Source organism: Haliotis rufescens, unplaced genomic scaffold (genome assembly GCF_023055435.1).
Source record: "Haliotis rufescens isolate VD_foot unplaced genomic scaffold, xgHalRufe1.0.p SCAF_1, whole genome shotgun sequence".
Taxonomy (NCBI): domain Eukaryota; kingdom Metazoa; phylum Mollusca; class Gastropoda; order Lepetellida; family Haliotidae; genus Haliotis; species Haliotis rufescens.
Window position 1 is genome coordinate 79,933,305 of NW_025963779.1, and position 21,715 is coordinate 79,955,019.

The following is a 21,715-nucleotide window of genomic DNA, read 5'->3' on the forward strand; positions in this document are numbered from 1 at the left end:
ACAATGACAACATAATCATCACCCTGATACAAAGATAACATTATTATCACCAGGATACCGTGATAAGAGTCATCACCATGATACGATGACAACATGGTCATCACCATGATACAGTGATAACAGTCATCACCATGATACAGTGACAACATAATCATCACCCTGATACAAAGATAACATTATTATCACCAGGAAACAGTGATATGAGTCATCACCATGATACAATATCATTATTATCACCAAGATACAGTGATAAGAGTCACCACCATGACACATTGCTGACACAATAAGCATCATGGTAGAATGGTACCATAATACTCACCATTATACAATGATAACAGTCATCACCGTGATACAATAACAACATAGTCATCACCATGATACAATGATAATATTATCATCACCAGGATACAGTGCTTAGAGTCATCACCAAAATACACTGATAGCATCATGGTACAATGATACCATAACTATAACCGTGATGCAATGATAACAGTCATCATCGCGATACAATGCTAACATTATGTTATCACTGTACATAGTTATCATACAATGATATCATAGTCATCACCACGATGCAGTGATAACATTGTTATCACCACGATACAATGACATTAATTGAGCCATGTTAAAATCGGGTTTGTTCCTCACGAATGGTACCCGTGAAGATTCCGGGGTGGAATAGGTCTTCAGCAACCCATGCTTGCAAAAAGGCGACTATGCTTGTCGTAAAAGGCGACTAACAGGATCAGGTGGTCAGGCCCGCTGACTTGGTTTATGCATGTCATCGATCCCAATTGCGTGGATCGATGCTCATGATATTAATCACTTGATTGTCTGGTCCAGACTCGATTATTTACAGACCGCCGTCATATAGCTGGAATATTGCTGAGTGCGGCGTTAAACAACAAACCAACCAACTAACCAACCAACCTCACGAATGGTACCCTTCGTGTGAATAGTAACAGACAATGTGATTAATTGGAATGTGATTTTATTCACTGTCATATTTACACTCAATATACATGTTCGGTTATAATGTGAGTTGTACAGGTGGTATACCTATATACATTTGTACATGCCAATGTTGATACGGAGGGTATGGAGAATATGGACAGATAATATACAACTTGTCATGCCTTAAGGTCGAGTGGGGAATCTTGGTGCGAATTTTAACATTATCGGGAACGTAAATCAGAGAACAGAATAAACAGCAGGAATGGGACACACGTGTTAAAGGCACTGACAAGTAATGTGAAGTAAGGGTTCGTTTCATTCCATAGAATCGGCTTCCTTTAAGTGGGGAATGAAATCATGTCTTCTAGCCAGATCAGGTGATGCTGAGGGTGCACCTGAAGGACGCTGCAGTTGCAGCAGTTGAGCATCGTGTGAGGAGGGGAAGAGATGGAAACGATTCGTAGATAAAAGCGAGCCCGTAGTGACAATGTACATGAATGGACGAAATGGTACAACGAGGGAATAAATAATCATCTTCGAGCATATTCCTGGTCAACTATGTTACAGGGAAATACTTCATTTGTGTATGGATGAGTATCTGTACATGAGATCGTGAAATACATTCATCAATATAATAAATATCCTTTGTTACAGTGGAGATTATAGTTGATCGAATACTGATAAGAACACTTTTGATAAATTAGGTCGAAAAATAATACGTTTCGAAAGTTTGGATTTTGAAATTAGAAATTAGCAGGAAAGTTACACCCAACATTCTACACTGTTGGCGTGGTTACATATTTTCAAGTTCTCGTCAAATCTCGTTCCGGCGGGGCAGTCCATCTTGATTGGTCCGTAGTCAAGCCACGCTCCGGGCAGACACATGATGAAACGTTCACAGGAAGCGGGATCAGTGAACATTCCAACTCCAAGCTGTTTGCAGTCGGTGCTTCCAGCTGGAAATAAATAACACTGGTTTAGTCATCGTAGTTAAATGGGTGAGTGAGTTTGATTAAGGACCTCTTTGAACAGTAGAATTACAGTTATATCACTGTGTGTCAGCTTGGTGTGGGATGAAAGACAGAAGTGATGTAGGTATGAGGCTTTTACCACTTTCGTGAAATCTAGAATGGATGTGGTGCTGACAAACCTAGACACACAGTCAGGCCGAGCCAGGATTCGAAACCAAAATCATCTTTCTGGCACGCCTAATGGGCGAAACCCTGCAGATTTAAGTGAGGTGAGGTTAGGTGAGGTGAAATGGGGTTTAACGTCGCGTTCATGATTTTTCCACTTATATAGCGACGAATGCTCATGTCCGGATTACAGCCGATTTCATAGTGCTAGCCCACTGAGATACCATGTCGCAGTTTAGCATGAATGCCCCACTCAGACACAGTATACTGACACCGAGCGGACCAGTCCTTGTTTTAGCCCCTTAATGCCGAGCGCATGTTCCATCTTTTAACGTCTTTTGGGATCGAACCCCGGACCATCCGCTATCCAGGCAGACGCTTTACCCTTAGACCACGGAGGCGGTCGCAGATTTTAAGTAATTTTCATTTCGATGAATTAATTTAAATTTTCGTTACCATAGACCAACACGTCTTTCACGGTCTAACGAACATTATTCATGATGCTGATTATGAGAATGATGATTTTGGAGATGTTACAAGCGCTCCCGGTTGAACTGATTTCGCACTCGGTAGACGCTTGTATAACATTTGTATGTGCCGAACTGAGATGCTACATTTTGGAAGACGTGATTGTGAAATGTGTATTTCATGTTTTACTGTTACTATAGTTACCTGCTGATGGTTGTCTTGTGCCAGGTTTCTGCCAGGGGCTCTGTTTAGGTGAGTGGGTCGTGGAGTCATGTTTTGGCATGCTTGGCCTTCCTGTGGGACGAGCGTTCCAGTGCTTGGGGGTGGTCTCGACCTTTTCCCAACTCCTATCCGATTTCTTCCAGTCGTTCTTGGGCTTCCATGTTGGCTTGGCCTTCCATGTTGGTTTTGGCTTCCATGTTGGTTTGGGCTTCCATGTTGGCTTTGACCTCCAGGAAGGCTTGTTGGTAGGTTTAGCCCAAGGAGACTTGCTTCTGGGTTTGTCGGCACCCGCGGGTCTTCTGGTCCACTGGGGTTTGGGCTGGGCAATGGGGGTAGGCTTAGGGGTGGGCTTCCATCGGGGGACGGTTGCTGAATCAGCGGTGTTAGCCCTGCGTCCATTGTAAGGTTTCAAGATCTTGGTGATGGTGCCGAGAAGAGGATAGCGTCCATTGCCGCAGCTTCCCTTGAAGTCATCCATCTCAACAGACCACACGAAAGCACCGCCAAGATCACGCTTGATAATGTTGTCAGCCTGAAAAATGAGACACAAGCAGAATATGAAACTTTACTATTCAACATCTTTTTCGTTTGTTACTTATAAATGCATTTAGTTGCCTCGAAATTGATAGGTGGTCACTTTGTGGCACTGTTTTGGACACATCAGAAAAGAACGGGGTATTAAGTGGGAGTGAGTATGTGTTGTTTTATGGCCCATTAAGCAATATTCCAGCAATATCACGTCGGGGGACACCAGAAATGGGTTTCACACATTCTTTAGTGGGAAATGATTTGAATAAGATATTAACCTTCAGTTTGATGCTGTCCGGGGTCTCGAATCCCACCCACTGGTCACCGCCGTAAGCATATGGGACACCCTGGTCATCAATCCACTCAGTCTTCCAGCCCTCGCGGTTGATACTTTCGCAGATCTCATAGTAAGAGAGGATGCCGGTCTCACTGGTGTACTTGCCCATCCTGCCGCCGCCTCTAGCTGGGGCGAACACGCCGTGTTGGTGGGGGTTGGCCAGGGTGAAGCTCATTCCGTAGGTGGGGATTCCAACAATCAGACGGTCTTTGTCCATTCCCATGTTAAGCCAGTAATCAATTGACCATTGCTTAAATACAAAGTTACATTGATGTGAGCAATATGTAGAGCAAGTCATAAATCCGGAAAAAGGAGAAGTAGTAATCTATAAGTACAGATATATGGCGAATAGGGTCAAAGTAATTTCTACTTGCGCCAATCCGGAAAGATAAGAGTTGTGTCCCTTTGTATATATTTTGACAAGCTCCTCCCACCTTTTTACCATCCCTATATCACCAGTGTGCAAGCGGCCACTGCATCCGGAAACTTTGCCTCAAACCCAAGTGAGTGCAATGTATTTTTGTCACGTTGGAATATCATCACACTGGATTGAGAGGTTTCCGATTAAGTTACGGTTTTCCAGATGCATGTATACGTTTGTTTAATCAGATTAGTTCGAGGTTTGCCGATTAACAGAAAAGCACCCAACACCACCCTGACATCACTGTACCAATTACAAAACAGTTGAAATTAAATAGAACTTTAAACTGACCAACAATGAACACTAATTATCTTGGGGAAGAGTATTCGGTGTCGTCATACGTTTGTAAACGTCAGTCAGTTGCGAGTTCAACACAATGCATTGTTGTAGGCTGTGGGGATCTATGACTTTGGTAGTGATAGAGTAGAAATCTCTACGAACGAGCTATCGCTGTAATGAGCTTGATATATTGACGCAAAGGTAATCGTGAAGTGTCCGGCGCCAACTAGTCACGATTGAAGAGGATTCACTGCACATACGTGGTGATTGATTTAAAGCCATCTATGCAATAATAACTCTAGGCTATGTGGACCAGCGTTGCACTTAGAGCGCTACCATCAACACTTTAGATATTGGATCAATAATTAGATACAGTGCCTTTAGTTTAAAGGGAGGGAACCGTACCTGGTGAAGCTCGCTCTTCTCGCCTGGAGGATCATTTCTGTGTTTCCAGAGTCCGCTGTGATGTCCTGTCTGCTTCTCCCATTGGCCGTGGTAGTTGTAGGTCATCAAGAACATGTAGTCGATGTACCTGCAGACAGACGCAGTCGGTCAACATCCCTAGCATACGCTGATAGAAGCGTATGGCGTATGCATCTCCATAATACTCCGCATAATACATCTATACATATATTGTCTCTGAGAAGTCAGATTAGGTGTTTTAGAGACGTTTTAACATTTAACAATTTATAAATGTTTACTATGATATCTTTGAAGGTATTACGATTATTATTTAACAGAACAATACTCACTTGACAAGCTTGTGTGGCTCGTAGGATTGGTCAATGTAGTATGTGCCAGAAGCGGTAGCACATGTCAACAGGAGCTTGTCCTTGCCAGAGTTGTAGGATTCAGCTTTGAAAGCTTCTTGCAGTTCCTATGAACACATGATACTGCTACAGTTTCCTTCTATATCAACAAGGGGCGATGGGTAAAGCGTTCGCTCGTAACATTGAAGGCCCAAGGTTCGAGTGCCCACATGGGCAGCCTATTTCTGGCACCCCAGCCGTGAATATTGTTAAAAGCGGCGTAAAACCGTAATCACTAACGCTATATGAACAACAATCTTGTTTAGTGTACGATGTATACGAATGAAAATGGGGTGATTTGGATTTTGTGAATTTGGTTTTGTACCTTCGAGATGATGATATGATTAACTTAAGCTTTGCTATTTCAGATGATATTCCCCCATGATTAATCATGTTGATATTTATACCAAGCCCCACGGACAGTTCATTGTAAGGCTATTTTACTTCTGTAAATGTGCCATTGTGAATGCTGACATATTGATATACATGTGGGGGAGATTAAACGTACCTTCATGAGCATGGAGAATCTGTATTTGTCTTCAGGGGGGCTACCACGTGTGGCCGGGAATTCCCAGTCCATATCGAAACCATCAAAGTTATGTCTGAAAGAATATTGACATGGAGGTTTGGGATTATTCACGTCGACGCCATAAAGCGTCAAGAATGAATTTATGCTGATATAACGTCAAGTTGCATGTTTTGTAATCTATTATTTAATCAACGGTACACATGTAATTAAAAGTAAAATGTATTGCGAACTTGGATCTCGTCTCCAACTATCGTATTTCCCTACTGTAGCATGTGCCTACAATAGTCTCAAGGCGAAGATCGCATTGTTCAAACGAGCCTAGATTGATTTCGAACGTCGCTTATGTTTTTAACAGTAAAATAAAGATGCAGACATTTTAATGACTTAGATGCCCACTGGTATAAAGGAAAAGAGTGACATACGATCTTAAGTAGTTGACGACGTTCTTCACCCATGTGCGTCTGTTGTGTTCATTACTGATCATAGGGATGAATGGCTTGGAGCCGATTTGCCAGCCACCCACAGCCAGTAGAACCTTCAGGTCTGGGTTCTTGTTCTTCAGGGCGATGGTTCTGGCATAGAGACCTGTAACGAAATGATTGGATTAATTGACGGAATAGATTTCGACTTGTTCTTCTCCCTGGACGTTAAGACTAACATAGATGTTCCAAATAATGCACTGTCGCAGAACCACTGTCATAAAATGATGGGTTAATTGAAGGATATTTGTTCTACTCTTACGTTCAGATTTACACATATGTGTTTCAATAATGCAGTGCCACAGTACAACCGTTGGTATTTAATAATGTGCAACTTTTAAAATGTTATAGTGGGATTCGTCAATATATTCCCTACCCAGCAAAGGCGTATTCTATAAGTTTGTAATGAATATGTCGTTATCAGACTCTTTCACAATCTGGCGTACTCGATGTGATCTGAGTTCAACTTACCGTTGGGTCCCTGGTCGTTCCAGTTAAAAGAGAGAAGGTCCCGTCCATTTGGGGTGATGTCGACGAAGGCATAGATGATATGTGTGCAGAGGTAAGGATCAATATCCTCAGGCAAGAACTTGCCAATACCATTTCTTGTCTGAGCAAAACTGCTGTAGTAGCAAAAAATCTTCTTGTTGCCTGCAATTCAAAATCCAATGTTAAGCAGAGTATACAAGTCTAAAAAGCGATTTTCCAGATAGAAATATACAATTCTTTTATAACAGTTGTCGAAGTAGTCAACGTATTTAGGAGAAATATTTTTAAATAGAAATAAAAAGAATGTTATGAAATAACTTTCGAGTGTTCTTAATTGTCACGAACAATACACTGTAAATTGTGGATGATGATGATTAATATAACTTCATGGACGCGTCACAACTGAACGTACCTTCCACGAGAACCGGAGAGAACACAGCCAGGACTGCCAACAGCCCATACATCTCCCGTATCGTCATTCTCATCCTGCAAGAGAGAAGGAAATACCGTGCAATATTGCAATCCTTGTAGGCAATTCCTGAAATATGCTGAAGTGTCGGCGAATCGCTCTTATATTTAATATCGAACGTGTCTACTCTGAAGTACATATTCTTAAAACCTAATATGTTTAGTGTTCATGACATGCATTAAATGCCCCAGTGAAAAACACATTTGAATCTTTTCGTAATGGGGAGGAATCACGTGCTTTCTTTTTATCAGGAATATACCAAGGTGAAACATGAACACCAAACAGAAGTACCTAACACAGCTACTTATTGTCCTCATTTATATAATCAAAATGTTGTACAAAAAATGAATTATTTATTAGAGTAAACTTGTAGAAATAGGGTAATATTTATATCTCTTTCTAAATAGATAATAATTTGGCACAAAGTATACTTGCAATTGTTTGATGAGGTTAAGTATGATGTGTTAATTTTCTTATGTCAAGTCATGCCAAAACCGATATTCATAAGCTTATTGTATTTGTTCACTCCTGAGGCGTGTAATGCGACTTTAATGAGAAAAGTTTCATGTATGACAACATTAATATAATTATGGCAGGCTAAGCCTTGGTGTGGGCCAGTCACCTGCCACGAAAGGGTTAGGACAACAAACGATGTTGAGCACTGCACGCAGCTACACTAATCTTGAGAGACAAACTCTGCATCCTCAACGCTTAGACATGAGCTTTAAACATTACAACCCTGACCTTTGTTTTCTTTGGAGAGTGAAACATTTCAAGCCCCTTCAAACTGATGTTAAAACCTGTTTGGTCAAATTCCAACCTCCGTCGTTTATCGATTAAACAAGTCTGACGGTACACGTGCTTAGGTGAGAATGCTGCTACCGCACAGAGACATGGGGAGGTATGCCCAGTTTGTTTGGTTAGCTTTGGCAGGGGATAAATGTTTCTTTGCATTCAATCACAAAGTATGATTTTTATATAATTACAAATTCAGGAAAGAATAGTTAGGACATTTTGTATGAAGAATACAATGTCTCCCGCTCTTGATGTTGTTTTAAATTTAAAGTAACAAAAACTAACTAGATAATCAATGTTGTAGGTATGTTAAGCAACAGTATGTCCGATTTTACCAAATATTTATTTACAATTATGACAAAACAATTCATTAAACATATCACTAATAAATCAAAGATCTTATAGATACGAATGGCATGTTCCAAATGGTAATTTGATGGACACATTGCCAAAATGATTTCCTCCCTCATTCAGACGGTAACACGACGGTCAAGTACATTACAACGAGTGAGTGAGTGAGTGAGTGAGTGAGTGAGTATGGTTTTACGCCGCTTTAAGCAATATTCCAGCAATATCACGGCGGGGGACACAAGAAATGGGCTTCACACGTTGTACCCATGTCGGGAATCGAACCCGGGTCTTCGGCGTGACGAGCGAACGCTTTAACCACTAGGCTACCCGACCGCCCCACATTATAACGAAAATACATAGAGCCCCAATGGAAATCCCTTATGCTCACTCAATCAAAGATGGTCAAAGTTTCTCTAATGAAAATAGGTCCTTATGTTCGTTGTTTTAAATGCTCTAAAGCAAATCATTTGTGCTGACTCGAGCAAAGCTTCTTTACGTTTCCCCAATGAAACATGCTCCTAATGTTCTTATGTTAAGTACCGCAGCGCTGATCATCAATGCAGACCCTAGCAAAGATTCAGAAAGTGACTCCAATGAAACTCACTTAGTACATCATGTTAAATGCCCTAGTGCTAATCGCTCATGTTGAATATAGCAAATGCGCAAGCCGTTTTTCCATTGAAACATATTCATTATATTTCTAAAGTTGATGCTCCAGATGCAATCACTGATTCTGACTCTAGCAAAGATACAGAAATGTGCGCGAACAGAACAAATGAACATGTTAAAGGATCTCATGCTAATCACTGATGCTGATTCAAGCAAAGATGTAGAAATTTTCTGCAAAGAAGCTTGCTCTCTTACCTTTGTTGAACAGATAACTCCGGATGGTCTTTGCTGTGCTTGGCTTCTGTCAGAATCCTGTGCAGGTAAAGGTGTTTAAAAGTTGCTCAAGAGAATTGCACTTGGTATAGCACAAGGTATAGAAGCAAGTGCACAGATCCTTGTAGAAGTGATCAGCTTGAAAGGCTGAGCTTGTTCTGCCTTCCACTAGTTCCACCTGCCTATTTATAAGATGATCAGGGGCTTGTTTACTCGAAGGTTCCCCCAACCAAAACCTGCGGGACTCCGGCCAACATCGTGTGTGATTCAACGGAAACAACGTGTATATTTGCCTTAGCTTAGACAAGTATCCGTTTATCGAGTGAGCGAAAGCCCAACAAACACTATTTAACCTTCATGACGAAACTGCTCAATCTTTTATCAATTTTAACCGCTTCTGTTGCAGGTTTTTTTCGCAGGCAAGGAATTCTGACGGCGCTTGAGAGCAAATTCTTCGTTGATTTTACGGAGTCCAGGTCGGTCTTCTATTGGGTCTACTTACCAATTCACCTGTTTCAGAATCATGACGTTTGTTTATTGACTTTGAAATAATTCACGTGTGTTTTCACAGCATACAATTATGCATAAAATTGAAGGATTTCTAGAGTGTACTGAAAATATGCAGAGATAAAACAAACCGACGACCTTGCACGTTTGGTGTTTTACCATTCGCTATAAAATCATTTACAATAATTTCAAGTTTGTCTGTAGAAATGCGAAGACGGGACTAGATATAAAAGTTCAAATATTGTTAAAAGGAACAGTGTATCTGATATTTGTTAATTGCGTGCCTATTCCACTAAAAATAATTAGACAATTCTCGAATCAAGTTACCTTGTGCTGGCCTGTGTTATACAAATAACTATAATCATTAGTGCCTAAGGTATTTGGACATTTCGTGCTACTTTTTAGTTTGACATGTGTTGCATTACGGGAATACATGGAAAGAAGATATTTTGATGTGCTTGCTTTCTTAGCTTGCCCCCAATTTTTACACCTTTCTGAGAAGCGGGGAAAGTATAGATATGCTCCTCTACACATTTCCTTAGCCTGTCTCTAACTTTCACATCGTGGCGAGAGGTAGGGACATAACGATGCCGATACCTTATATTAGCATGTCTTGTAAAAAGTCTCTTTTTCATTCGGCAGTTTGAATATACTCACAAAATATTCGTGAGAAATAACATAAACTTAGAATGATCAATTTTGCCAAATCATTTTAATGATAAATATGATACACACACTGACTGTATTTATATTTATTCATCTGTTGTACATCATGCGATCCTGGTACCTCTGTGAACACATATTGAATATTCTTAAAAGCACCGTATCTCAAAATCATGCAAAATACGATGTTGATCTATATCATCCTCAAAAACCTTTCCCCAAGAAAATTGAAAAGACCATAGTGTTCTTGATATAACTCCAAATGCACTGAATGCAAAACATAACTTGACAAATCCATCTGCAATTGTACTCTGTCCAATTGACCAACATAACTTTCATGTTTCCCTAACTTTTAAGCATCGCAAAGCCAAACAGGTTTAAAAAATAAGCTAATATTCGAGACAAGTCTCCTATTCAATGTATACCTCTATATTCTTGTGCGATATGATATGCAAAGGTCTTCTGTAATACCTAACTGTTATGATTGTCCAGCTTGTATATCTATAAGGCTGGGATCCGTAGAGTCAACTATCGGAAATTATCGTGGTCATTACACGGAGTCACCCTGGCGGGCAAAGAGCTTTTTCTTTTGCTTGGATTAAACAACGGCTTTCCATTTGAATGTGAAGTGTAATCAAACATTTTGATATCGCCCCAATTGCTGACTATTTGTGAAAAGATTGCCTCTGATTTTTCCACTCATCTTTGACCAGACGTTAATGAGCTCGAGCATATAAATGATGGGTCACTCTATGTATTTAACGCCAGGTCATCAGGGTTAGGACAGTGGTCATCATGAGGTAATGTTTGATATAGGTTCGCTGTCACATGGTGAATAATATCAGCAAAGAAACATTTGGGGTCAACATAACTGGACTTGGTTTACCATTCGCGCCGCTAACCATGTATAAATGTGTACATGTATAGGTCCGTTGATATCATGTGTAATTGTCAAACATATTACACGCCAAACTGTCAGATCAATACATAAAATTAGATGAAAATAAGTCAACTCGGTGTATTGAAACACAACTTGTATTAGACAAATAGTCTTCTCTGAGTTCATACAAATAACACCATTGTGGTTTTGTAGATATAGAACCTCTCTTGTAAATGTGACTTCGTCAATCGGATAATCCATAAATTGACTTACATCTTGTGTGATTGTTACATTTGTATAACGAAATCCAACTGGATTCGAAGGAATTCTATCAGCAACTTAAATATTAACAATGATTCTAACTTGAAAGGCAACCGTGGTAGATGTTTCTGGCACATGTGGTAGCCCTGTGGTTTGTGGTTTCAACTACACAGTGTTCGTTATGAAAAGTCATACCGCAATATTAAATTTTGTGTCACACATATATGATGAAAGGGAAAGAACATACGTTACAAGAACCACGAACATGATGTGGTGAGTGTTGTAAACATTCTTGATTTTCTTCAAAATAATCTTGAACAATCGATATCATAATATAATAATAATTGTACATGTATTGTATGCATTCTAATAATTCTGTTATTTTCTGTTATTCATTTATACATTTTGTAATAGTTATGTAGATATTGCGTCATCAGTGTAGTATTATATCAAAGATAATTAATACACTGATGGATAGTGTTAATTAGCTTGTTCACATTCTTTTAACAATTGTTTTAACGTCACTACAAAGTAAATATACTATAGGTTTAAAAACTTACAGAAAATATGCACCTAACGAAATCAGTGTCACATGTCATGGCATTCCAAATATTCTATTAGATTGTTATCTGAAGACACCTGTTTGATCACGTATATGTACTTACATATTGATTATAATTTCCATTGACTTAAGGTCACGATAAAGCTGTACCTTGTAGATAGTGGGCGTAATAACGAATTGACAAGTTGGTGTGCCGATATCATATTTCATACAGATCAATCTAGCGGCCATTAATCGGTAAATTCATGCGTAAGATCATAAAAAGAAAAATGAAGCTATTAACAAGCCACCTTAACATGGTTCAGAATGTACCAGTTTCACAATAACGTGACATCATGTCTGCTCGATGAATTGTTCAAGTGAGTGAGTAAAAATATTGAACTCCTCGGGTATATATATATGCTATAAAAACAATCACTTAGTATGTCATCATTGTATCAACAGTGCTTCAGTGCGTGCTAACAACGCATCCAGTGAAGCACGTCGATACGTGATTCAAGGCAAAGACACGACGCGTCAATTTAATGATTATAAATCAGTGTCAAGAGCGCATTGTTTTCACGTGGTTGGTTACACAACTGCAGCAAACGCTCATATGAGAAATTATAGTGCATTTGTCCTGTGATCAGATGGTAAAAGATTTTGGGCAAAAAATATTGTTTTTTACAACACAGGTCATTTGTAAACAGCGGTGACAAACGGGGTCTATTCAAATGTGTTGTAGGGATTCAAGTTCCCCGGGTGTACTAAAAAGCAATTTTGGCCACGTCTCTATCCGTACCAAAGAATGCAAAGGAAATACTTGCTCTTTTTTGTTTGGATGAGGCCCCCCCAGACTGCACTTTTTTAAGGCTTCTTCACATCGGCTGCTAAAACCCCTTTGTAGTCGCGTCAAGACATTTGAGGTTGTTTGACGTTTCCCATGTAGACTAACCAGTTGTCGAGCATGTCCCTTTGTAAAATGCAAATCCAGTTGTTCCAGTCTTTGATATCATTCAATGCGGCATTAGTAGTAATTACAAACAGTCTTAGATAAGATGGATTGAAGATTTGTTGAAGTATTAAGGACGATGACGTTATATCACTTTGCTATTAGGCTCAGATCAGCTTGCTTAGAATTCAAATTCCTTTCTTGAATCCTATGGAGTGGTTTCATTAGGTGCAGTGTTCATATCGTTTGTGAATTTACAAATATACAAGGGGGATAAACAACTTTAAAGTCAACGGCGGATCCAGCATTTTTAAAAGGGTGTGGTGTGTGGGTGGGTTGGGTGGGGTTGGGTGTGGGTGTGTGTGTGTGTGTGTGGGGGGGGGGGGGGGGGGGGGCGGTTAAAATATCAAAATCCTCTCGCAGATAATTTTACTGTCTGCAACTTACTACATTTGATTTAAAAATAAAATTAAAAAATGTGTGCATGTGTGTGTTAGTGGTGTGGGGGGTTGGGATGGAGTGGAGAGGGGGCGGGGGGCCGCCCTGGATCCGCCACTGTTAACCACATGCATATTTTACTACCACACCTTTTACACATTTTTGAATTACATGTACAGGTTTTACTGCGTCCAGTATACATGAACGTGATCATATAAGTAAAATATGTGATACTTAATTTGACAGTTATTAACGTGCGTTATTAACGTTTAGTTAGATACATAAAGTTTGTGTTTGTAGGTGTTTAAGCGAACGTTCTATGTATTGTTTCGTTTTGTATTTCAGTCGAGAACTAAGTCACCCTTTGAAATAAACTATCCCAATAGTGTATGTACACACACATCATATCCCTACACGACTTACCTGAAGTCTTCTAATTGAAGACATTACTTGTGTGTGCATGTTTCTCAATCTATATTCGATGCCGAAAATTGCACACAATTTAAAAAAAATATCGTGAAAAGTAGAGAATATTTACATCTACTTTAATGTAAATACAAACAATTGATCTGTTTACGTTGTCCCAATGTATCAACAATCTACAGTTAACTCTTCTTTATACAAAAATCGATTGGAAGAAATATCAAAAATATATTTTCATCTATATTTCTCAAAATAGAGATCCTCTTTTCCGCTGAAAAACATGGAATTGTCACATTGGATAAATACATGGGTGCGTTAACCCCTTGTCGGAACAAACACCTATCTCAAGCCTCTTTAATCGAAATGCGGACGGTAAAAAATCTAAAAGTTAAATATCTCCCATTGATCTACCATGTTAGAACGTGTTGGGTGTTCATTTGAAGTGCATTATTTCTCATTTCTTAGTAATTACTGTGTAAATGGTAGTTCTATTTTTAAAATGGATAAATGTTGTGCTGTGATTAAAAAATCAAGAAACCATATTTAACTACATTTCTTTAAATATCACCGCAATTTAATACTTCGTTCGAATATGTGGCATCAAGCTGTTCAGCACCGATTGACGGGATCAAATTTAAGTCACTTTAGTGTCATATTAGCCCATATAGTACTCGAGGAATGTTCAAACCATATTCGCTGATTACAAAGCATGTTTCATAAACAGACTGATGTGTTGCTTTGACGTGTGATGCTTTGCAAAGAATTGGCATTAGAAGTCATAACATTGTCTGTCCCTAAATATTGACATTGGATATAACAATTAAGGAATTTGTTTTAAGGCGATTGCACGACCAGCAGATGTTTATCTACCCCTTGATGTGACGTAAATTACTGGTGCTCATTGTTCTCACGTTTAGCCCATGTGACCCTTGTAGAAATGATTTACATGTTTGTATTTCATTTATTGTCTCACCCTGTTTTGCCTGCTTTCAAAGACATTTGTTTTTCACGCACCTGTAGGTGTGTTGTCCGATCCAGTTTACGTCTTGGGATTTCCCTTCTTGGTATTGTAGATGTTGTTATGTCTCGTGATACATCACAAATTGCACATTTGTCAGTTGCGTGTTTCATTTTGTACATTTTCACTTGATTTCTATCTTTTAGAACAGGAACGACCATTTGCCACATCTGCTGAAACACAACCATGTTTCTGAGGATATTGGTCTTGCAGAAGCCATTAAGGTCTGTAGATTGCCTTTTTGGATTTGTAAATCAGACACCATAATACACCTTATTTCAGTGCATATTAAAATGCCACAAATCAAGCATTCTTCATATCTGCAGATATGATATATGGGTTTTCAATGCGGAGCGGACTAGGGTATGGTCTCAAAGTTGAAAGTGAGTGAATGAGATTTTTATGTTTTATGGAAACTCTTGATAGTGATTCGTTTGTAAGTGCTATTTACCTTCCAAATTATTACAATATGAACATGATAATGAAATCTATTTCTTTTTTCAGCTGTCATTTTAACAACACTAGTATCATGTACTGGGTGTTTTTTTGTTGGAAAGATCTACACTTTATATAATCCAAGGCTTAAATACTAAAACGGTCAAAAAGATTTTAAAAATGTTTTAAATGAATTTACCTAATCTACTTTTGATAATATCAATGTTAACGTGCATGTCCGTTGGAATTTTGAATTGAAAATATGTAGAATTTGGGGTTTTGCTTTTAGAAAAAATAACATAAATGATTGTATAATGTTATTATGATAATTTGAAATAAACTAATGAGAACGCACCTACATAGTGATGTTGAGTACTTATTCTTCCAGAATCTAAAGAAAGGTGCCTGATATCAGGTTGTAGTCTAAGTCGTTACGTGTCATCTTTTCGTCTCTTTTCGATGTAGTTGATGGATGGTTGGGGGCACAGAGAAGAAAATGAAAACCATTTATGATTGTCTCCATGGTCACGTTAAATGGTTTCGATTAGAGAAAAACATTCACCTTTGGATATCTCGAATACTTCTTCACAAAGCCAGATTGAACATTTTTCAGAAATTAAAGCTCCTTCACAGCAATATCATAGTACAAAAGTACTGCCTTAAAATGGAAACAGGAGCAAAAAGCAACCAATCACTGACACAAATATTGACATTTCTCATTTAAAAAATATCATATTAAATACTGCATTATTTCATTTATTTTGAATCCCTTTAAAGTCAACAGATCCAAAGAAAAACAATGTTGAATTTATTCGTAAAAATTCGCATGCCAGTTTGATGCCATTCATTCCAGGAGAAGCAAGTTATTGCTGTTGCATTGCGGTTGTCTTTGTCCCCAGAGAGCCAAGACATTCATAAAAAGCTACAGAAAATTTCATTTGTTTTGGAATGATCATGTGATTTCCATTCCTCCGACACTCGCACGGGTTAGAGAAATGCCGCATATGTGTACTAAGGATTTTCAAAAGGGCAACAGGCCGCCTTTTTGGATAAAATATTGGCAAAGCATTTGGTGAACCTCTCTGTCTAAAATCCTCCATATATTGATTATTATATTCGTCTTGAGCCTGTGGCTAGTAACCTTGGCCTAGGCTGACATTGACAGTGTCCACCAACCAGAGACAGGGTCCGTGTACGTGTTTCCAGAGATGCGCATATGCTGAACTATGACTCCACCGACATCCACAAGGAATGAGAAAGACATTTCTTATGGCATTTCGATCTGATACACAAATGGTGTTGATTAGTTGATGTTTCAAATATAAAAATAAACATGCGCATTAAAAATCACAAATGTAAAGTTAAATTGACTTTCAATCGTACAATCGACTCTGCTTTTTGAAGATATTTTTTTATGAATACGGAAAGTGTTTTGTCGCTATTCGCATTTCACCTTGTGTAAGTCCATTGGAGTATGAAGAGCCAAACTGTATGAACGTCGGAGCTTGCGCTGCTTTCATACCATATTGAAAACGCATGGAGTTCAAACTATGTCGTCCATATGTCTAGAACGTCAGTTTCGTGACGTATGAGCCAGAGGTCTGTTAAGACACAGTGTCTAACGACTTATATTTGTAGTTTTTAAATAGCACGTGGGTTTTATTGGCTGAAACTTGAGATAGACTCTACTGTCCTCTTTCATTTGCTGTTTACGCGTAAGTACAGAGTTACTAACTATTATCCGATAACGTCTCATTTAAATGATACAACGTTTGTGCAAGCAACGCATTGGTGGAAGCATGTTAAAAACATGTAAGATTACAACATGCCCATAGCAAGCAACGCATTGGTGGAAGCATGTTAAAAACATGTAAGATTACAACATGCCCATAGATTTTCCAATAAATCGTTCATGCTAATCGTCAAATTGTTCATAAAATGCTACATATGTTAAATGCTAGATAAGAACATTGTTTACTAGTTTCTAAAATATTTCCTGACATAAACGCATTTGTTAGATTGCTTTGACATATGTGGCGTAATACTCTCATACTTCATTGAGGAGACAATGGCTCACAAGAGACTAAGTTTAGATTCATATTATAAGAAAGTAAATAGTTAACAAATCCTAACATATAAATCTGTTTAAAAGCGCACAGGATCAGTCCTAGAAGAGTATCCAAAACGGGAGGGATGTGTTACGCCATATTATTTTTGGTAAGTGTAGAGGGCCTCGTGAAGACAAAGCAAACAATGTTAAACAATACCTTTAAGTCCTCTTCTTCCTACCACAAAAATATCTGACAAACGGATGCCGGCAGTCGTAGGAGGGTAAATCAAGAAAATTGGCAACGGAGTTAAGCGTACGAAGCTTTGATCTCGACCCTCTGCTCATGTTCTGCTCTTAAACAATTTAACTTTCTTTTATTAGCATCATTGAAACATTCCTTTGCAATTCCCAATTTTAACTTGCACCATATGTACCCGTGTTTTCAGGTGAACAATTGACTTGTCTTTGCAAGTGTTTGCGAGGGGGGCCACCGGTGGGTCATGATACGCTCACCTTTTCGCGAACACCTGGTATCATCATTATTTGATAGTGATTAATAAACAAATGCTCATGATATGGTCAGAATCGTACAGTCGACTCTGCTTTTAGCTGATATTTCTTATGGAAAGGGTTTTGTCACTTTTGTCTATTAGTAATATATTGGTTTGATAATAATTTCTAAAGCTAACTTTTATAAAGGAACATTTGAACCTTTCTTATCAGTTTGAAATGGAACCATATTGTACAATATATTAGGCATAGATGAATATGACATTCACTCTCCTTTTAAATACATAGTATTAGTCCACAGCGAACTCCTGTCTTACTTAACAGAAATCCACTAATTAGTCTTTTATCAAAATATTAAAATCACACAAAATATATGTTACTGTATAACAGGAAATTAATGCGAGCAGAATATTAATGTAGTAGTATAGTATAAAGAATGGATGTGTGTATGCCAATAGATACAATATTTCCTTTCATATTTCAAATTTTCTCTCATTTTCTTATAATCTTATCATCAAATTACGAACATACTCTTTTATAAAACCCTGTTCTAAAGTGTGTTGAAACCTAACAAGATAGCGACCGTACATGATAAGACGTTAACGCAAGAGAATAACTTGTCTCGTTTGTCCGACGAAACAGATTACATTTGGCGTAAAAGGCCAAATGGCCATGACAGTTATATGAATGGATCACTGAAAATCATTGATAACATAAGATGTTCGCGAAATGGGTAAGCATGTCCTGCCCTACCTGCAGCACCGCCACTCATACAATTTGCATAAAAGAGTATGTGTTTGATATCACTTTAACTTGCTTACTTGATTGGCCGTTATATGTTTTATATGGATACCACGAAGTGCATGCCCAACTTTAAAGTCTGCTTGTCATTGAAAGATTAAGGCACAAAACACCAGCCAAGACAGAATATATCTAACAGTTGTTCTGCGATCTCAAGACATTTGATTTATTGCTTCGTGTTTTTTTATATTCCAGCGTGGTGGCCTCTTTGCCACCTCCGGCCCGAGAGGTGCGACAAGAGACTATCGATTGTTTCCTATGTATGTTGGTATTGGCAATGTAGTAAAAATACACAGATTTAAGCAACCTTGAGTGAAAAGTACAAACACTAATGTGCTTGAGTGTATTTGAATACGAATATTGTTAAATCCTGTTGATGTTCTACCAGATATGGATTTTAAAAATTTCCTAGATTTAGGATTGGATAGTTTTTTCCCCTTGATGTTAGCTAGGGACAAAATACCAACACGCCCTGCAGGTCCGAATGTGACACTGGACCTACAAAGACGTGACAAAGAATCTCTTTATTTTTACAGGACTTTTTGAGTCAGAATCTCGTAATGACGATCATACGTCAATTATTTCAAGAAATCCAAGACCAGACAATCTGTCCATATTGTGCCAGCCAATGTACGGTAAGCGATTATGTGTTGGAGTTTTCAGAATTGTGTTACTGATTGTCATTTGCTCCTTGAACCTTTTTACATGAACATAACATGTATTATGACAGCTCTTTCCCCTTCTATTGTGGTCACGTGACAATCCGTAATTATAAGGTTTAGTGATTATAAAGGTTCGTGTTGACAGTGATCAGGTTAATCTTGGTGCTGCCATACCTATTTGGTAGAAATCGTCCGGATTAACACATTATAGCTTAATGAATGGCATGACCCACCTTCAAATGTTTAAGTCGCTTATGTGCACATTTATCAAGTCTAAGAACATCTTGCTTCACTCTGCACAGGGGCCACTGGTGACCCAGTCGTCTGAGGCGCCGCAATTCGCTGTGAAGAGCTGCGTCCTTTCGGCACAGCAGAAAGCTTTGATCGTAGGCTCGAATCCCGGTTCGCACCGATTATGTTTCTGGGTTTGTCAGCACCATACCCGTGCTCGTTGGTTTCACCAAAGTGGTAAACGTCTTAATCCTGCATCACTTTGGGCTTTCCTCTCACATCAAGCCCACACGCCATGATATAACTCAGTCTGGAATACTGTTCAAAGCGGTGTAAAACTCAACAACTCACTCATTCAAGTCTCATCTGTGTTTTTTATGCATTTCCAACTTAATTTCATATATATTGATATTACAGTCTGTGACGCTATCTGAATGATAGAGTGCAAGTACTACTTGATACTGGTGATGTTACACTATGCAGTCCTTCTATAGGAAACCACTGATGTATAAGTGAGGAAGTGGCTGATAAACCTATAAAAATAATCATGTCGAATCTGGGATTCCAACCAATGATTAGAGGTTTCTATCATGACCGAGGAACTCGACTCTGCACGGTGAATTGCGGTGCTTTAGACGACTGGGCCACCCGAGCTCCTTGTGGTTAATACTGGTGCATAGTAAATCAGAGAATGTGAAATCAAAGTGTATGACTGATATTTCCATGCGCAATCTTGTATTAATTGTGCCACTATTTATTAATATTCAGGTGGTACCACGTGGAATTGCATAGTATATATTAAATATAACATGAATACATGAATAACATAAGCCGATTATAATTGTAAACCTATTTGGTCAAGCCCCCTGCACTGTTGCCAGTATTCATTGGCATGCATATGTCCGGCGCATCACATTGGACTGGTACAATTGCCTACATACATAAATGTTATAATACATATACACAAAACACACTTGCCACATCAGAGGTGCGTTTAATAGAAACTAACCAAAATAACGTTCCAAGCGGCGAAAAACTCACTCACTCACTCACTCTTGTGTAGGCTGCTTGGCTTGCAGTCGTACAGTCTTTGGTTTGCCTACCAACACGTCCTTTCTTCCACGTAAAGAAGCAATTTATAAACAAAGCTTGATGCTTAAGAAAATGAGGTTAAAGCTGGATTTCTGTTACAGCATGCACCTGATTGCCAAACAATGAACTAAAAAAAATTAATCGACACCTTAACTCATTTGGAAAGAGTTTCTAATTTTATTTTCAAGGTTCTTAACACGCAATTGCTAATATTCACAAGCAGGGCAGTAGAAGCCCAATGGCGGCCAAGGTTATTCATCTCGGCCTATTCTGACCACGTTTGGACAAGGTGATTTGCACTGTGCTGCTAATCTGGTGACGATTCTTAGAAATGTGCGATATTTCTTTACAGAACTTCCTCGTGGGCCCTCGTGATAACACCGAAGCAGGTGTGGATTTGTCTGCAGCTTGATGGTCTAGCTATTTGTTCTTCTTCTTGAGTTAAACATATAATTCTGATCTGGAACGTGGGATATAATAATACTAATAATGCATGCATCCATCCATCCATCCATCCATCCATACATCCATCCATCCATCCATCCATCCATCCATCCATACATACATTATACATACATACATCCATCCATCATCCATCCATACATCCATCCATCCATCCATACATCCATACATACATACATACATACATACATTATACATACATTTAGCGTTTAACACTAAAGTTACTGACAACATTTGGATTTGAAATGATCATTTTCATGATTAATTAATATTTTGTATTAAAATTCCATGAAGATGTTTTTGCTTAAATATTGACATTTGAAGACAACATTTTCTACAGATAATTGATATATGTATTGTTTTAGGAATACATTCTCTTTTTTTTCGGTCTGATGTTGAAATACGTCTAATCTAACATTAGTTTATATTGTAAAATATACACAGTCATCTAACATTGATATCATTTTTCGAAAACACAAACATAACATGGAAGCTCTTATTGTCTTGTTACGCCAGCAATGGGATTTTATAAAACGAATTTTCTATACATAATGTGGTCCATCTTTCGCATAAACACGTCGAATATGCAAATTGGTCAGGATCGATGGAAACAAAGAAGATGAGCGACGCACATTCAGAAA

The 21,715-nt window shown here is 38.5% G+C and overlaps 1 protein-coding gene across 1 annotated transcript; it reads right to left on the reverse strand.

Annotated features, from left to right (window-relative positions):
* Positions 1–974: 974 nt before the first annotated feature.
* On the reverse strand, positions 975–9,294 carry LOC124143764 (chitotriosidase-1-like). The gene is made up of 10 exons (XM_046512849.2): positions 9,131–9,294; positions 7,064–7,137; positions 6,634–6,813; positions 6,106–6,268; positions 5,663–5,756; positions 5,098–5,222; positions 4,751–4,877; positions 3,587–3,895; positions 2,763–3,312; positions 975–1,910 (listed from the first exon to the last, which is right to left on the reverse strand). Exons 2-10 carry the CDS (start codon positions 7,134–7,136, stop codon positions 1,717–1,719), a joined length of 1,815 nt encoding a protein of 604 aa, XP_046368805.2. The 5' UTR covers position 7,137; positions 9,131–9,294; the 3' UTR covers positions 975–1,716.
* Positions 9,295–21,715: the final 12,421 nt, after the last annotated feature.